We start from the raw sequence: 20,475 nt of genomic DNA, 5'->3' as shown, positions 1-20,475 counted from the left end.
ATGCTTGCTCGCATGCATATTTATTTAATTATTTATTTATGTATTTATTTATGTATTTATTTATTTATGCATTTATTTATTTATTTATATATCTATTTATTTATTTATTTATTTATGTCTCTTTTATGACTATAGAGGTGTATTCGCTTTCTAAGTCTGATCACTGTAAGGGAAATAACTGTCAGTTTCACTTTTGATTTTGATTTGTTACGTCACCATTTCCATTCAGCACTGGACAGTTCACAGCTTGAACACTTTAGTACTCGTACTTTAGAATATTGTATTTTTGTATGTTTTTTGTAACTTTTGAATAAAAGATATACATTTTGAATACACTGACCTCTCTGAATCTTGTATTATCAAAAGTATCATATGTGAAATTAGCTTAAATATCTTGAAGAGATCAAAGCAGATCAATAAAAATGAATGTGCTGAAAAAAGGAAGGAAAAGTGGATGAGTAAATATGAAATAAGATACACGTGGTGTATGTGGAATATTGGGGTTGATATTTCGCTCGCTTGCTCGCTCGCTCGCTCTCTGTGACCTTACACATTGATGATGTGACCTTATACAGTTGTGCATCTTGTTCCAGCAGAAGTTAGTTTTAGCACACATTATGCTATGTGAGATCCGAATAGACCTATAGCGATCACCCTTTAACCACATATCCTGTGTTTGTACATTGTTGCAAAGAAACATCCTGTTTTTGTCTGTTTCTATGTCTAGAGCAAATGCAAATTTGTTGTTGTAGGCTATAGCTACAGCATGATATGCACTGGTAGTCTCTCTCTCTCTCTCTCTCTCTCTCCCTCTCTCTCTCACACACACACACACACACACACAGGGGTGAAAAGAAGTTTGACATACATGAGCAGCGATACTTTTAGGTAACATTCTGCTGAGAGCAGCGTTTATCTAAACTAAAATATTTTAAATATTTAGATGTGCTACGCACTTTCCCCTCAATAACAAAATAAACACAACAAAATTGAGAAAACTGCAAGCCTTTTTAATAAAGCATAAGGATATGTGGATATGCTTGCACAATACAAAATCAAGCTGCTTTAGGCCAACCATATTGCAGTTTTTTTACAATTGCTAACTCATTTCTCAATACTTAGGTCACTTTTTCAAAACTCTTCACAAAGTGAGCACAACAGAAGTCTATGTGGGCTACACTGAGGATCAATTAGCATTGCTTTGGCACAAAATGCATTCAATGACTACATCTCTCAAATTTCATGAATTCTTTTCTCACTCAGACACAACAACTGCCAAAACTCTTTGTACGTACAGGCCAATTTGCACATGCTTACATACTGTTTTCAAAACTGTTAAACTTATGTTCAAATCAATAACATAATACAAAACTGAATAAGACAGCAATTTGCAACATTCCTACTGTAATATTTTAATGAAATATATTTTAAATCTTAAAATGAAATGCTATAAAAACAATTGGACAAATGGACCAGCCACAGCTGATTCTCATTGTAGATGGTGGATGATGTGTATACGATTGGTTAGGACGATTCTAAGGGCCCACACACTTTTGGGGCCCCCAGGATCAGTTTTATTAGTAGTAACAGTACTAGTAGTAATGTATTATAAATGTATAATCTACCAAAGGTTGCAAATATAAAAAAATGATGGCGTATTTCCAGCAAAACGCTCACACTCACCGGTAAAACTACGTTCACTCAAATCCCACTCCGACATGAAAATTCTCTGTGCTATAATTGTTGCAGCCATTAATTATTTTTATATTTATGTTTAAATATTATAATGTTGTTTTTTATGTTGTCTATGTTGTCGATCTGTCGATTATGAAAAGTGAACAGCATGAGATAGGGCACATCATAAGATGAATGGAGTTGATCAGACATGATTGTGACCCCTTCATTAAGTTTTGTTTTGTATAAATTGTATCTTAATTTTAATCAATGTTTCATCAGCCAATCGGTGAATATTGGTCAGTATTATTTAATTGCAGACAAAGATTTTGGATAGCTAGGTTGGTGTGGTAGAGGGCCCAACATCAAATTCTTTCATAGGGCCCAAAATTTTTAGGTCTGCTAGTCGAAAACCTTTGCTAGTGTTCTGGAAGAAAGAGTTAATTTGAGACTTGTATGAAGGGTTTTGTTAGTTTTAGTGCATTTTGAATGTGAAATTAACTGCTTTGCCAAAATGAAAGTTGGTTATGAGAACTGTGTGAAGAGTTTTGAAAAAATGACCTACATATTGATAAATGTGTCCTATAGTGACTATAGTGATTGTAAAAAGAAACTGCGAAAAATAGTGTCAGTGTCTTGTTTCATCAGAAGTAAAATTTAAATTTGTACTATAAAGCAGCTCTCCTACTTTATAGTGTTTTCACTATGTTCTCGTACATTTGACCTCTACGAGTTGAACAGGAGAAATTAAGTGGTAGGCTATTCATTGCAGTCTCAACCTCTCTGGACGTCTAATGGGGTGGAGGGATAAAGTTGGGGTAGGGTTAGGGCAGTGGTTCTCTAACCTGTCCTAGCACCCCCCCTCCATTTACATCTTTTTTTAATATTTGATTGTATTGTTTATTTTTTAGTATGCTGATGTTATCATTGCCTTCTGCAATAAAATAAACGTGACGCAAGGAAAACAAATAAATAAATGTTATTTACAAAGGTGGATGTGTGATCTAACTTGTGCAAGAATATGTAGTATATATGTAGTATATTATATATTAAAAAAAAAAAAAAAATATATATATATATATATATATATATATATTATATATATATATATATATATATATATATATATATATATATATATATATATATATATATATATATATATATATATATATATATATATATAAATATATAAATATAAAAATATATATATATATGTACAAAAGTAGGGACTTTTGTACATCATGATTTGTGACATTGTTGTCCAGTCCATATGCCAATGCACACATCATCAGAGAAGAGATGCAAGAGGGATGGGAAGTTATTTTGATTAAATATTACAAGGACACATTAATAATAAAAAAAAAGATATGCACCGATAAATACTGTATTATTCCATAAAGAAGTATTGTCTATTCTAAATTCATGGTGACTTTAAATACACTTCATTCAGGAATTATTCAAGTGACAATCTATAGGCCCTAAATTAGCTATTTAATCATTCACTGAATTTACTTATTAATTCAAGAACGACACTCCGCTACTAAGTGTTGCTTGGAAATGTGCAAAGTTGAGCCAATGGGTGGAGCTTGACATCCAGATCCCCCTCTCTGCACGTGATAGGTAGGACTTGAAGGTGAATCCCTTGTTGTATAATATCAAGGAAATGCAATTACCCTGCATCCCTGTTTATTTAGATGCTTTTACACATATTTGGATAATGTATTTAATATAATGCATTGCTTACAATGTGTTATTATTTTTTCTAAGAAATGCTTTATAGCTACTGTATGGGCAGAGATGTACAGTAATTGTTAGTTATGTAGGCCTATCTTAATTCAAGTCACCTTTATTTAGCGCTTTATACAATACAGATTGTTTCAAAGCCACTTTACAATGATACATTTCGCATTTTGTTCAGCCGAAGTCAGTTCAGTGTTGATTCGTTTCTGTTATAACTAGTTCATTTAATCTATAAAGCAGTTTTGCAAAAAATTATGTCATCATCCAGCTCAGCTCAGTTCTCATCCAACAGCGTCCGTGCAGTCAGATCAATGTTAAATATTAAGTGTCTGAAAGTGAACATGTGTGTGCCTACCCATGAGGAGGAGGGATGAAACTGGACTGCCAGTACACAGAAGTGTGTGTTTATCTATGTGCGTTCAAGGACACAAAGAACTGTGATTCCACTCCTAAAAACTTAAAAGGAAATCAGAGATCTTAGTTGAGTTTCCTGGAGTTCAAGGACATGAAAAGGCGGACAGCTTGCACCTGCAAGGCCTTGAGAAGGTTCTTGGGTCTTGGGAAAGTTACAACTTACATCAATCAAGACGATTAGAGCTGAGGACACACACACACACACACACACACACACACACACACACACACACACACACACACACACACACACACACACACACAAATAAAAATAACCCAAACTGAAGAAAAGAAGCCCAGAGCTAACCTTTGATACAAAGTATGATTATTGTATTTCATACTTTAATGTTTAATGCTTTATACTTCTAAAACTATACTTGAACTTTAGTTTACTGAAGTATACTTGACTTGAAGTATATAGGCTTAGGCCTACTTATTTTTTGTAAGGGTGGGCAAAAAGTGTTTTGTAATAGGCACATAACTGTTTATATTATGTGTAAAATCAATCAATGTTACCTTTTTGTTTATCAAACTGTTATATAAAATAATCTTTACAGTTGTCTGAATATCAGGACTTTCGTTTTACAGCATATAGCATGATATTCGAAACGAGGGCACTCTTGCTTTTGTGACATTGTTCAGTTGTAAGTTGCATCTTGTAAATTATACTCAGAGATAAACTTGTGTTCAGATGTATTGAGTGTTTTATTGAGTGTTCGGTATAGTGATTTTAATTCAATTCAATTCACATGTATTTGTATAGTGCTTTTCATAATATATATCGTTTTCAAAGCAGCTTTACAGAATACATGTGTCTACATTACAATATAGAGTGATCTGTTATCAGAGGTGACATGTCCACATAATATATTTCAGCAGTGTAGGCTACATATACAATAACATAATGTATACAGTTTTAGGCATAAAGACAATTAAACAATTTTACAGTTTACAAATCAGTCAAATAAATAGATAAATAAATAAATAAATAAATAAATAAATAGTCAGTCAGTCTATGGGAAACTACACTCTGAATGATTTAAGCCCGAGGATGACGTGGAGAACACGCAAGAGCTCCGTTCGAACCACCTCCCACGCGCAGACACTGTAGTCCTGATTGAGAAAAAAGACAGCAATTAATATAGGCCTACTAATAGGTAGCGGGATGAAATCACAGTATTTACTTAGAGTGCGTTGTAGTCCATGTTTTATGCCTAAACCTGAAATCTGCTGTAGCCTACCTTATTTCTGAGGAGAGAGGCCAGTTTCTCGAAGTAGGTTTTCAGAGCCTTCAATCTTGCTGGAAAATCATCCACGTGTCCGTGCGTTCTCCTCATAATCTACACACGGATGAGAAATATGACATAATTACAGGCATGTTCATTTATTCATCTATAATAGCCTAAAAAGTAAATACATGTTTTTTCGAACTTACACATTTGTTCTCGGTAGTTAAACGGTAAACTATGTTTTGGAAATCCTCCACTTTCCTCTGGTTCCAGGACTCTGGATAACTGTCGTTAGCAAACAGGGAGTCGATGTGCTCCATGATTGTATACATTGCCTTTGCTACACCGATGTTCTGAAAATTAAACATAACAGTTATAAAATATTAGGCTACACATGTCTTCATCATTTCAGGTTCTGATAAATATTCCACAGAAATATTTTGACAGTCAATAAGCTAATATGCGTGGAATTAGGTGTGTTGTTAGTTTACCTGATTGGAGTAATTTGATTGCAGTGCTGATTTCGGGAAGGTTATTTCGATGTTTTCTTCCAAGCATTCATGAGGAAAAAGACCTCCCTATAAGGAAAGACATATAGGACATAGGTAAGGCAAGGAAAGGAAATGAAAAAGGAACAGGAAAAAAGAGAGAAAAACTCGACTTACCATATTCTCAAGTAGACTGTGAGTTTTTTTCAAAACTGTTCGCCGCATGATGCACGTTGTTGGCATTGAAAGAATTTGGGAGAAAAAAAGAAATAAACTCAATAAAGCGATACATTTCCAAAGTGCCATTTTGTATATTAGGAGCCCAAAAATCAGAAAGATTATGCTGAGTGTCCAAGTCCACAAAATCAAAGGAGCTGTACAATAGCACTGAGTCACAAACAGTGCTGAAACTTCTTGAAATTCTCTTGCTGAAGACATGGATGCAAATGGTCCGTTTTATAGCCTACTAAAATTGAGTGATGAATGGAAAGAAGAATGAAACCTATTTGGAAGTTTTGCTAACCGTTTTGCAAGCGTCTGTTTCGCGTTGCGCATTTTCTCCTTTGCTGTGGTTAAGAGGAAGTGGTCTCTATCTATCTATCTATCTATCTATCTATCTATCTATCTATCTATCTATCTATCTATCTATCTATCTATCTATCTATCTATCTATCTATCTATCTATCTATCTATCTATCTATCTATCTATCTATCTATCTATCTATCGATCTATCTATCTATCTATCTATCTATCTATCTATCTATCTATCTATCTATCTATCTATCTATCTATCTATCTATCTATCTATCTATCTATCTATCTATCTATCTATCCATCTATCCATCTATCTATCTAGGTTCTACAACGATTGACAACCTAAAAGTGGCCAAGTTTTTTCATTTTTCAAAAGTTTCATTTTAAACAATATTTCTATTTTTGAAATCTATCACACTTTTTGTAATGCTTTGATTGAAGTGTACTTATGCCATATTTCTTTTAAATAGCCTAAATGAATACTGTTTTGATAGCCTAGCCTATATAATGCATCTTTGTTATATCACTAAAGTCATTATGGTAAATACTAAGTATCTAAGTATCTTATCAAGAAAACATGCTATTTAGAAGGAATTCTTTGAATTATTGCCATCTTGGGTTTTCTAATAGGTCAACCAAAAACAGACCACAGACCGTAAAATGGGAGAAATTTGTAATAAAGCCGTTGACTTTCACGTTGAAGAAATCCATTTGTTAAAAACTAAAAGATAAGGAATATGAATATGCCCCCGCCTTCATTTTTTTTACATAGCCTATATGACCGTAATTTTTAAAATGACTGCTTAATTGCACTATCAGGAGACCGAAGGGTGGTACGTAGTAAAATGTGTTTGTGCCATTTTCACTTTTCACTCTCAACTCGAGAAGAGAAAAAAAAAATTGCTGGGCAAGTCCCATTTCTTTCAATGAATGAACGGGTGATTTCTTTTCTTTCATAGAATTAATGAGAGATTTTCTCAGATAATGGGAAAGGTAGGCTAACCACCCTTTTGATGTGTCGCATCAACTCACATCAGCGAATCATCATAACCGCCAACGATCCACCGCATGCAGTTCCCTTCCTACGCCCAGACCACACGAGCATTTACACCCAGGTGCTAGCGCGTTCTATGAATTCAATTCTGCCGATTCAGCGCGTGTTGTGTTCCACTTTAGCTAATAATGAGTGTGCGCTATTAATAATACCCACACCGTCATCATTCAATAGCGGAACATTCCATCTTCACCAGTGTCAACTTACGAAGCGCAATTATACCTGAAATTTGCTATTAGGCTATATTCATTTAGCCTCTGCTGTGTAGGCCTATAGCCTGGAAAAAGCACAGAGGATATCATTAGCCTATTGTTCTTGTGCATCATTATGGAACTTGAGCCTGAGACCAACGGATTTAAAAAAAAAAAAAGTTTCCTTTAAATGCCTCATCATGGATTTGTTAAAATAGTTGAATGAGGCAAAACAAAAGAATAAAAGAAATAGCCTTAAGATTTCGTTGTGCTATGGATATGGCAGGGTTCTAGGCTATGAATAATTTATTTATGATCTAAGAATAATGTAGGCTACTTGTAAAAAAAAAATATATATATATATGATATATATAGGCTATATATATATATATATATATATATATATATATATATATATATATATATATATATATATATATATATATATATATATATATATATATATATATATATATATAGGCCTATATATATAGGCTATAGGCCTATATATAAAATTGTCAATCATCTTTAAGTCGCTCTGACTGAAATGCTAATAACTGCTTCAAGATAACCACTTTAGAAACAAATTAACCATTTCGTACACACTTAAATGTTTGGTGTAGAAACAATTTTCTCTCAGAAATTGCGAGTAAATGTTACTAATTAATTAAAAGAAACATGTAGGCTAACGCACTTAATTAAACGTGAAATGATGAGCGACTGAAATATTTTATGGTAAAACGTAGCTACTCCAATAGCCTAATCTTTTGTTTTATTTTCAACCTTGTCACATTTTGTATTTCATAACATCGGAAGGTAACTCTTTAGGATAATGGTCTGTCATTTATAGGTAACTATGCAGGAAGTAGCCTAATGCAGGAATAATGAGTTGGGGAGACCGGGGATGGCTGTAATAACACTTCCGATTTCTCCAATCAGGAACAAGTTACAAACAAGCGGCAACCTCCTGCAGTTTACGGAAGTGACATATACTGCAATTCATCGACTGGCCGCAAGGGACAGGCTCCAGAAGAGAGCAGAATCTCATTGAGCCCCATGTTAAAATGCCCAACTTTACAGCAGATTAAAACATGTTTACAGCCTGGTAAATTGTGGTTTTGGTCTATACGGCTAATTTTGCATTTCGTGACAACTGTGAGGGGGGTGGACTCATTCGTTTACATTATATAAAGCATTAAAGTTCTGCATAATTAAGGGTGTGGCCACGAATTCGAGTGACAGGTGGGTAGCCATTTATCTGCTGTCTGTTAGTCATCGGGTCACTTCAGCTCCGCCCACGTCCCGCCTTTTTGCCCATTTTCTGTTATCAGGGAGTGACGCGCGATGACGAGCAATGGCCAGCTCGACCCTACTTTGCGCTTCAGAACGGCTAATCAGAATCCTATGGGCGACGTCACGGACACTACGTCCATATTTTTTTAGAGTCTATGGTTACAAATCACCTGGGGCACGTTCAAGCTCAAACCAGTGCCCAACGTGCATTTTCTTTTGTTTGGTTGGACAAAAATGTCAGCCCAATCAGCAGCAACATAAACCGTGCGGTTTTAAAGAGACAGCTCGCACAATGGGTCCAAGTAAAGTCGTTTATAAATGTGTCCGCTGCAGCTCGGTATGTGCAAAAATGTTAGATATTAGAAGGGGTGCGTCTCAATCAGCTCCCTAGTTCAGTAGGCCTGGTGCGTCTCAATCAGCTCCCTAGTTCAGCCTGGTGCGTCTCAATCAGCCCCCTAGTTCAGTAGGCCTGGTGCATCTCAATCAGCTCCCTAGTTCAGTAGGCCTAGTCAGGGCACTGATCAGGACATAAATCAATGGGCTGACTCCCTGATCAGTGCCCTGACTAAGGCTACTGAACTAGGGAGCTGATTGAGACGCACCAGGCCTACTGAACTAGGGAGCTGATTGAGACGCACCCTAGATGTCTTACGGCGGAGTCTCTAACGTCATCACTGGCGGCCATCTTGTCACAGGCAAGCTTTCTGGCGGGCTCTTTGGTACCTGATGCAAGGTGAGTGATATGCACGGACACAGATACTCTTATCTAGCTAAAATCTTGACTGATTTACAAATTTGTTTGGTTTCTTACAAACTTTATTAACGGGGCTATAATTCAGGATGCTTGAACAAATGATGACTAATTATTCATAAGTATGCAGTGTCATAATCTCTGACGTTTATAACAAACCAAACATCTTGAAAATCGGTAGAAAATTGAGCAAGTTATAATTTTAGAAATTAGAAATTAGGTAATTTTATACTAGAAAACAAATTTTGATGTAAGAAAGTTACTTTTTTTTTTGTCATGGCAATTCCTGGGGCCTGTACCATGATTGTGTTTTAACAAACTCAGGGTTACAGGATTAGTTTAGAGTTGACAAAACCAAACCAATCTATTGAGGCTTTGTTGGTCCCATGATGCTGATCATCAGCTTTCTCTGTCAACTCACGCTTTGATCCTGAGTTTAGGAGTTTAGCTGTGACATCAGTAGTAAACAACCAATCACAAGCAGTGAGATTCAGTTCTCTTTTCTGCAGAATATTACATGATTGAAAAATATTAAGAATTTAAACAAATTTAAACAGCAAGAAAAGAGCTGTCTATAAAAGAGGATCTTTAATCTTACTAAATTCTTTAATCTTTAAAGTTATTAAGTTAGTTTAGTTGATATAGAGATAATTGAACATTTAAGCTCACATGTATTTTTTATAGCTTAATTTATTGATTTTAAAGCTTATTTGTATGACCTTTTTATAGGCCATTTATATTAATTTCAACTAAGTACCTATTAATAATTGATTAACAAAAATGATACATGTGTAATTGATTATGGGTATAATAAGTACATAAATGATATCTAAATCATTCAAAATTATTATTATTATAAATAAGGATTGTTACAAGCCAGACACTTTAGTCTTTAAAAACCATTTGCTATGTGGTGACCTTTAATTTGGAGTAGAAACAGGGGGGGTGGCTTTATTGCATCAGAGGTGTCACTTTGCTCACAGCTGATTGGACCGATTTCAGTTTGAGATCTCTTATCCAGAACATAACCTGTCCTGGAGCAGGTTAGCCGTGGAGCGTAACTTACTGTGGAGATGAACACTGCTAAAAGCCAAACCACTTTAATGGTAGGCTACCTAAAACCAGGATTGGCACAAACTAAGCTTAAACATATTTGGTTAGCCAGCTAAACCGGCTTCATGGTATAGGCCCCTGCTTTGTAGTTAAACTCATCAAAGTGAAATGATGTTTGTGAAGATATTTTTCATGCAAGTTGTTAGTAATGTTTTGACTGTTAGCTGTTAGGTGAGCAAGTTCATGGCTACAAGACTCTTGATTAGTTGTAACATAAATGAAGCATGTTACAGCGTACCCCAAGTAAATTTTTAGTTGTATTATACCTTTATTTTTGTTTATTTTTTTCTTTCTTTCAGAATGCCTAGGTCAGGGGTATCTAAATTCGGTCCTGGAGGAGGGTCACTGTCCTGCAGAGTTTAGCTCCAATTTCCCTCAACACACCTGCCTGGAAGTGTCTTATGCAGAAGACCTTGATTAGCTGATTCAGGTGTGTAATCGGGGTTGTAGCTGAACTCTGCAGGATGGTGGCCCTCAAGGAACAGAATTGGACACCCCTGGCCTATAAGTCTTGGAAGAGAAAGACAAATTAAAGGACGTAAAATGATAATTTGCTCATGTTAATCCTTTTTTTATACACATGCACACATGCACCAATTATGTTAAAAAGTCTTTGTTGAATAAAAAACGTATTAAAACTTTTTTTTTTTTTTTGTCATAATCCTTATTTCATAATGTTACATATCACCCCGGTGGATATAATAATGTTACATATCACCCCAGGGTCTGTTACAAACCCAGACTATGGGGTGAATTGTAATATTTCACTCCTTGTGTTTGAATCGAAACCACACATTTTCTGCAAAGATAACAGCTATGTCATTTAATAGCTGACACTCGTAAAGAGTTTTAAACAAATTTTGAACGCACTGGCTTAAACTAACTCCAAGATGCAAACAGAAATGTCAAAATTGTTACAACCATCCCTGGTCCACCAAACTGCATTAACACTTCAGCTATACATTAACTAATATAGAAACAAGCTTAACTAATCAGTAAATAATATCGAATTAAGGAGTTATTTCCTTGTAATCAATAATTACTTAATGAGATTAGCCTAATTAATTAGGCTACTATTAACTGACAAATTATAAAGTACATTATTGTGTGTCTGAGACATAATCAATAATCTTTTTTACTCTGAATATAGTCATAAAATAGTGATCTGGACCATTATTTTAAAGTGAAAAACATCACTTTAAACTTTAAACATCACTTTAAAATCATTTTCACTTTAAAATAATGGTCCAGATCACTAGTTCCTGCAGAGTGACTAGGTAACACTTGTAATTATAGTGAGAGTATTATTCTAAACTAAAGTGTTACCCATCGGAAGTACGTAGATGAGTAAATGAGTTTTTGCGTACATACGATACGCACTTACACCAGTAATCCTACAGTGCGTATATGCACAGGAAAACTAATTTTTTGCGTATAAATTATACGATAAATACAATTCGTGCTTTAGCTTTCACCATTAGATTAAGTGTGGAACATACATAAACGCGTCCTATGCAGTCGAATAAAAATGGAATTCTGGGTAAAACTTTTTCATTACTGGACAGCAGCTCGAATTTAAGAAGTATGGCAATTTTGATTGGCGCCCCAGATATGACTTTGGCGCCCCCCTTCGAGAAGAGCAGTGCATACGCAATTTCAGCACCTCTGCGTGACGTCCATTATAAATAAAGAATTTTATGAAGCATTTACATAAAAAAATGTCTAGAAATGAGTTTGCATTTTGATGCCGTATAGGCAAAGCTATTTAAATAAGCTCCCACAAAAAATCTCTGAAGAATGGACCAAGTAGGACAAGTATAAAGTATTGTCAACCTACTTATAGGTGTGGGACAGTTCAATGGATTTAGTAAAATATATAGAAGAAACACTTTATAGTTTCAATCAATTATTTTTATTTGAAAGTACAAAAACATTTTGAGAGCAAACAGAGACAATAAATAAATAACTATAAATAACAGTACAAACAATAAATATTCAGGGATAAAAAATTGTTCACAAAAATATATAAATTAAATTAAGTATAAATAATATCTGAAACAATCACGAAATATACATAATATTCCAGAGCATCACAGCATAACCGACTGTGAGTTAATAAAAACCGATGATGCTAGTTTCTTTTTTAACACTTTTTCACATTTTTTTCACAGGAAAAAATCAGTGTATAGTTTAGGCACAGAGGCCTATTTGCACCAAAATAAAATAAAAAACACATGGTTTATTTGTAAGAAAAATAATTAGCTTGCTTTATCTGAATACTTCAAGTTTTCATAGGAAACACATAAGGTAAACTCTATATTTAAACACTAGCCATTAGGCAAAACATACATCTCTAGGCTACATACATTGCAATGAAATATGTAAATAAATAACATTTTTACATTCAATTTTTTCAGTTTTTGTTTGTAAGGCATTGTTTGCAGTAATTTTTCTTCACTCCATGGAATGTGTCTCAAGTCATTCTTCTGTCATTATTGTCTGATTGTCTGTTAAACTTTTGACAAGGACTTGGCATTGCTTGCGATGATGTCCATCCTCTGAAGGTGATGCCTCACAGCTCTCCGGATCTGCTCCCATGCTAGGGCACTATATTCCTGAAAATACAATAGGAACAAGATTAGCTGTGTACAACTGACTTTGCATTTTATGTGGAAGAAAATCATTCATTTTACACTTTACACTCTTAAAGGGGCTATATGCGTTTTTCTGAAATTTAAACTCGCGACTGACACCTGTGGCCAAAAAACAGAACTACTCTTATTTTCTGCTCGCTCTCGCAGCGGTGGTGACGTCACATCCGCAGACAGTGCGGGAAAAATCCGACCCGACAGAAAATAGGAAAAATAGGATACAGGCTTATAGGTGCACCCACTGTGAGCGGACAAGGTGTCAGTATGCTCATCAGGAGATGTTTGAGTCATAAATGGTCAAATAAAAAGGTTATTGTTACGTTTATTTTGGGGAAAAAGTTGCATATAGCCCCTTTAAGAAAACCAAGCTGATGACAGAAATCATTCGACTAAGTAAAGAGTAGAAACACACATACAATATAATATTATGCAACCCAACTTACTTTTTTCTTTAGAATCTTTTTCAAAGTCCTGAAGTGCCTTTTTATCTTTATCTCGTAGGACTCCTTGTGTGATGGCTGATGGTATCGGGCCACCTGAAAAAAGTCAACAAAATGTAAACAATTAGAATAAATAACATTAATGACAAATTAGTTAACACGAACAATGGAAGATATTTCTACAATCCTATATTTTTAATCTTTTTAACATTAGTTGCTGTCTCATTTAAACACATTTATTGCTAGGGACTTATTTGTTTAGCCTTTTTATCCGAACAACAGCACTTGTAGGATTAAGTAGAGTTAGTGGTATATTACTATTACGAAAAATTTAGGATTATATGTAATTCATAGAATGGGATTCTGAAAAGAGTTTCCAAATGCACTTTCACACAAGACTTACACATTCTTTAAGATCAGATAACTGCCTGTTCAGGACAGTTAGAAAATGTTCTACAGTCTTCAGGTTCCATTGCACTGAATTCATGTGCTCCCTGGCATCCATGAGGCGGATGATATGATCTAAGGTCAGGGCAAGAAACTTCACCTGGTCCTCCACCTGTAAGGAGACATAATGCATGTGTAGGTAACTGGGTCCTTCTAACATAAGTGTTATTTATGGGATGAAATGTTTGCATTCAGTTCAAGCGCTGTTAAATAAAGTTCTGCAAACCTTAGCGTTGTCCATCCAGTTGTACAGGGGCCCTGGAAACGGCACCCTGCTATCCTCAGGATATTTTCCACCCTATAAGACAGAGTACAATTTGTAATTTTTGATATGCTGAATTTGACATTGCTGTTACAGACATCAACCCCAAAACGAAAACTTTAATTGCTGCCTTAAATTTTTTATAAAATCAAAGTGTTGCCAACCCACAGTGGTTAGTGCATTGCACTTTGGCAACCACACTGCATTACGAATAAAGATTAGAGAATGTAGGAACTCATAATATGGAGTATAAACAACAGAAATTGTTGTTACAAATATAAAAGGATAGAAGCAAAGATGTAACATAATGATGAAACACTTTTACAGAATCAGTGACAGCATCCCTCGATAGGAAAACATTACATAGTATTCCAAATAGTTGCGAATGATTCTGTAAGATTTAGTTAACAATAGGATATTTCTAGGAAAAATTCTGTTGCACAAATCATTGAAAATGTATTTTAAAGGAAAGTTGCAGAAGCTAGCTGTGCGCAGAAGTAGAACTAGCGGCATTGTCACTATATCTATTCTAATAATCATTCTCAAATAAAGCATAAAGGTTTAAAGTGTGCTTACCATGTCCTTAAGGAGGCTCAGGGACTCGTTGCTTATCATCCTGTATCGGCCGAGCCATTCGCAAGCTGAGCATTGACTCTGCAGAGTTAAGAAAATCACAAAAGTATACGTCCACATTTGAGTCTTCATCTTTGTATGCATGCAGTAGTTTTCTACACTGTCGCTTGAGAGAATATTGCAGGGACATGGTGCAGTGTTGGATATATTCGGGAGTATGGAAAGCAAAATCGAAGTATGCGGGCATTCCCACTTTCACTTTCGTGCATAGCCTGGTTGTAGCTACTACACAAAAAAACTTAGCCTACCTCGTCTGCTTTGGTTAATAGAAAATAGCCTACTTTTAAAAGTAATTCATTTTGTATTCAGAAAAGAGGTAAAAACAAATAATAGGCCTATGTGGTTATAGTTTACTCTTTAACCGTCGTTAGCCACCAACGCAAAAAGCACACAAATTTAAGCGCAATAAAAATGCAACTATTTCCAATATTAGCAACTTCGTATAAGTTAAAACAATCCCACGGGTCAAAATAATTACCTGGTTCCAAAGTATTTCAAGGTTGGGGACGTTTCCAAATCCAAACTAGAATATGATTTATCTGCGGGCAAACGCGTATGGAAAACCACTTTCTGTTCTGTGAGACGCTTTGCAACGATGTTACGCAACGTGCTGACGTAACAGCTCTCACTGGATTTCACCGCACTTTCTCATGGTGCAATGAAATGTGTGCTAATTTCACATCTTTTGTCAGCAGGCTAGAAAAGTGGATGTAGTGAAAGGCTATAATTTTATTTACTTTGAGAAGTTTTTTCTGCATTTTTGTTGTTTTTATTTTATTTCTAGGCCTATTAATTTTTTTAGCATTGTCTTATAGAAAGTACTATATTATTTAAGGATTTATATAGCTTGTATTGTGTTTTGGAACAGGGTAGCTGCATTTCAAGCTTGTGAACAAAAAGGTGTTTTGAAAAATGGTAGTAGCTGACATTACAAAAAAAGGAGAAAAAGTAATGACAGATATTAAAACAATCTGTTCTTCAATAGATTGTGCCAATTTGTAAAGTTTAGGCACAGATGATGTCTCTTATTCACTTTTTGTAAGATTAAATGAAACATATTTAGGCAATATATAGGTCACGCGAGGGATTCCTATCATTGATGTTGCACATATTTACCTGTAGATGGCAATATTGGTACCTTCTAAAAATTACCTTCAAAAAGCCATATAAAATGAAACAGATGTAAGGACGTTTTGAGTTTTGACCACGGTTTGTTGACCTGAAACATGCAACACGTTCTCATGAAATGCGCATATCACGAATTAGGGGAGAGCGGGGCACAACCGAACGCTGTTTGACTTTCTCGGTTTGTGTAAATCCACTTGTGGTTCAGAGTATTTATTTTTTCCCATAGCCTATTAATTGCACACATGTCTACTACAATTGTGTGGCTTTGTTTCATTAATACAGTGTAGCCTATACCTTTTTCTAGATTTACCCCGAAAGAATGGAAGTGAAATGTGACAATGCCCCATATGTGGGGTAGGCCTACATTATCACGTGAGGGGCACACTGTAACATGACCAAATGACAGCTCAAAATGTTACCTGATATAATAAAATTAAAAAATCCATGACACACTAAAATATTTTGTCAATAAAATACAATTGTTAACTTTTTCGAATAAAAACAAAGCCATTTTTAATCATTACAAATAAACTAATTTTTGAGTTTGACAACAAACACCTCAAAACACAGTTATGCAGTCGCCTATAGTTAAAAACATAATAATTAATAATTATAAATAATTAAAAAATATATTAATTAAAATGTATTAATTAATTAATTAATTGAAAATAATTTCTGAACATTGACTCTCAATCATTATTCACCTTTTTCTTATGGTCTCTCAATTGAATTAATAAAAGAATATAGCTTATTTCTAATAGTGACACAGTGTAACGGTATTACAACGCACCCCAGCAGCACAACTGGGATAGATCTGCTGGTTAGATCAGCATTAAATAACTATCTCAACTGTTAAATAACAAATATAAGATTACAATAATATCAGATTTGTCTTATTTTAAATAAACAAAACAGAGACGGAAAATAAACTTAAGTAGAAATGTACTTTTGCTATGGTTAAATAAATGTTCAGTGATATCTTCCAAATAAATTTTTTTTTTAATTTCTCTATATTGTATAGTAATATATAGTGTACTCTCTATATAGTACTCTCTAGCCTTATTCTCTATATAGTAAATATAAGTTTCGTCATCCTGGCATGTGTGGAAAGTGTTAAACCACCTGTACAACAATTAACCCCGCGTTAGGTTGTGCCCCGCTCTCCCCTATTTATCGTTGGATTTGTCCTTACAGCACACATTTTGTTTACAGTAGCCTATTGGGTCTAGTAAAAGGGAACTTAGGGATAGAAAGTTAAGGGGAGAAAATATTTGCGTGAGAGTGGCCTCCTGGTTTCATAGTTCAATCATCGATACTTGTGTTTCGACCACAGTTGTTGCCTCCACCTTTTCTTCCGAATGTTGCACGAGGACATAGCCAAAGCAATGCAAACAGTGAATAACAGTAATGACGACTTCTTCTTCTCTTTGTAAATGTTCATGTTCAAATCTTTTGTTGTTGTTTTCTGTCCCCGTGGCATATTTAGATAGCCATAAGCATATGCTGGATCATGATGATGCATTAGCCAATGTTTTATTATAGGAAATAAATAGAAACATTTGCTAATTTTGTTTTTATAGAACAAAATGGAGTAAGATGGTCCCTATGGAGTAGGCTAAGTTGGGGTTTATCCCCCAGGATAAACTTTTACCGAATGTATAAATTACTTTTTATATATTTCTTATTAATAGTTTATTAACAATTATAATTATATATATATATATATATATATATATATATATATATATATATATATATATATATATATATATATATATATATATATATATTTATATAATATGTCATTAATGTGAAATACTACATCAATATTCTATTTAAAATGTATTTGTTAGTTGATAATAATTGAATATACAATGACAGACAAAGCAGAATCCCAGTAAAAAGAGTTTATCTGAAAGGTAAACTTATTCTATGACTTATGTACCAGGCATATAAATATTTAATTGCCCATATTTTAATTGAAGAGGTCATAATAGAAACACTGTAAAATCAAATTGAATGATTTTACTAAATTAACCGATAGGGTTTAATAAAAGCGAAGATGTCTGAAATGTAGGCCTACATCTAATTCATGGAAATATTAAATAATCACCCATTAATTACAAAAAGTATTACATTTAATAACAAAAAAAAAAAAAAACAAGTAACTATGCACTTGGCGCCTTCTGTGGTAATTCTGGGGGGTCATCTTAAGGGTCTAATTTTATCTTTTTACTTCAAAATAAAAACTATAGCCTAACTTTTACTCCACAGATCTAAAAACGTTCATGTGTGCACAAATACCAAAAACTTTAATATTCAATATAATATAATGTCATATATCACTATTTTCCAGAGACACAAAATTAGTGTGTTATTGAATGATATGAAATCATTTGAGAGATGAGTGTGCATTTTTTAAAATAATTTATTATTTATTAACATTGGTGAAGTGACAGATTCACACATCGTCTTATGTATCCACACTTTTGTTACAAAGACATAGACATTCATATATAATACATTCAGCATGTAAACAAAACATTCCTTCATAGCACATGCCCTGGATAAACAGTGCTATAATAATAGACAATATAGGCTACGTTTATTTTCTCAATGTACTTTTTAGTGTAGTCTATATTAGTTGTTCTATTCTAATAAATGTGTTTCTAAATAGCTTAAGTGCAGAGCCATTAAAGCCAGTTAAGACAATGGCATATTAGCTAATATTAATTAGTAAATTCATTCATTCTTTTTTTCCTTCATTCATTCGTTCATTTGACCTCAATGGAAATCGACTTCAATGGAAAGTGAAAAGTGCAGAAAGAGAAACAATAAAATAGCATATTAATAAATTACGTACAATATTTAATTTACTACATGTAGCCTACTAATTAGGCTAATTGTGTCTCTTCCTATGTGCTGTCTTCCTGCTCAAGTGGCCCATGACGACAAAAATCTCATTTCGCACAATCTCCCACGCGCAGCGGCTAAAATTCTGGAGGAAAGAAAGTCACATGTTAATCATGCACATTTGAACAACGAAACAACAAACATCTGCTAAACATTTTTCGTTATCGTATAGCGCGTTATTTTCTGCATATCTCACCTGCTGTGTAAGAAAATGATCAAGCAGCTTGAAGTTCTTGACCAGCGTCTCCAGTTCAGAGCTCACCACCGGGACCTAGATATTAACAATATATTGTATTACAATCTAGAATTGTCGATAATGAAAAGTAAATGTTGATTCAGCCCAACTAATGCCCGTGACTTACGCTTTTTGATTTAGCATGCCGGTGGAGGTGCTCCATTAGATTTTGGAATGCATCGTTATTCCAGTGACCATGAGCTATTTTCTTTTTGAAGAGCTCAAAGGTAGAGTTGTATGATATATTCAGTGCTAGATGTATTTCCTGTCTCTATCCACATGGGGAAAAAAGACCAAACATTAATTGTCAAACCGTCAGGGTGCTAATAACAATGACTAACACCAACAGTGCTAAATATTTCCGGCGATCAACCTCACTGCAGAGTTTTATCATGACACACCTGAACCAGCAAATCAAGTTATTTGGGCTCATTGAAAAATACAAGGAGCTGCATTTGAGTGAGGCTGCAAATAAAACTCTGCAGGAAGATATATTTCCAGGATTTAACATTTCTGTGCAGTGTGCACTGTATCTTGATATTTTGTTGACTACCTTTTTGGGAAGACTCGTGAACCGATCATACGCCGCATTTTCCACCTCTACATGGCATTCTTTTGGGCCCTTTGAGAGAGAGAAACATGTTTAGGGTGTGTTCTTCACCAGTCGGCTATTGCGGTCACAGTTTTGTTAAAATGTAACGATTAGGCTACAATGAACTAACAATGAAAAATCATTTTACTTCAGGTTTTCATAATACTTAAGGTAGCCTAAGCTCCTTATTAAAACAATACCCTCTATAATTTTAGGCCTAATAGCTTCAATAGCTTAGTGGTTAATACAAATAGCTGTAGGCCTATAAATTAACAATAATAAAATAAATGAACAACGAACAACACGATAGATAGATAGATAGATAGATAGATAGATAGATAGATAGATAGATAGATAGATAGATAGATAGATAGATAGATAGATAGATAGATAGATAGATAGATAGATAGATAGATAGAGAGAGAGAGAGAGAGAGAGAGAGATAGATAGATAGATAGATAGATAGATAGATAGATAGATAGATAGATAGATAGATAGATAGATAGATAGATAGATAGATAGATAGATAGATAGATAGATAGATAGATAGATAGATAGATAGATAGATAGATAGATAGATAGATAGATAGATAGATAGATAGATAGATAGATAGATAGATAGATAGATAGATAGATAGATAGATAGACAGACAAATAAATAAATAAATTAGACTAGCCTACTCACCAGT

At 34.3% G+C, this 20,475-nt stretch overlaps 2 protein-coding genes across 3 annotated transcripts; both read right to left on the bottom strand.

Annotated features, from left to right (window-relative positions):
• Positions 1-4,854: 4,854 nt before the first annotated feature.
• On the bottom strand, positions 4,855-5,773 carry ifnphi2 (interferon phi 2; the record flags this gene model as incomplete). Its single annotated transcript, XM_079810494.1, has 5 exons — positions 4,855-4,944; positions 5,073-5,171; positions 5,267-5,413; positions 5,552-5,638; positions 5,726-5,773. The coding sequence occupies 5 exons, from the start codon at positions 5,771-5,773 to the stop codon at positions 4,855-4,857; spliced, it is 471 nt and encodes a 156-aa protein (XP_079666620.1).
• A 6,606-nt stretch (positions 5,774-12,379) lies between these two features.
• ifnphi1 (interferon phi 1) lies at positions 12,380-15,515 on the bottom strand (the record flags this gene model as incomplete). Of its 2 annotated transcripts, XM_079827205.1 has the most annotated exons (6): positions 12,380-13,100; positions 13,580-13,672; positions 13,980-14,135; positions 14,250-14,321; positions 14,862-14,939; positions 15,397-15,515. In XM_079827205.1, 5 exons carry the CDS (start codon positions 14,898-14,900, stop codon positions 12,996-12,998), a joined length of 465 nt encoding a protein of 154 aa, XP_079683331.1. In that variant the 3' UTR covers positions 12,380-12,995. The 2 variants fall into 2 exon arrangements, with proteins under 2 accessions (XP_079683331.1, XP_079683330.1); XM_079827204.1 differs by lacking the exon at positions 15,397-15,515 and having other exon boundaries at positions 14,862-14,978.
• Between the last annotated feature and the right edge of the window lie 4,960 nt (positions 15,516-20,475).

This window comes from Gobio gobio (genome assembly GCF_949357685.1).
Source record: "Gobio gobio genome assembly, chromosome: 1".
In the NCBI taxonomy this organism is placed as follows: Eukaryota; Metazoa; Chordata; class Actinopteri; order Cypriniformes; family Gobionidae; genus Gobio; species Gobio gobio.
Note: the sequence above shows the minus strand (reverse complement) of the source record. Positions and strands in the feature narration are given on the sequence as shown.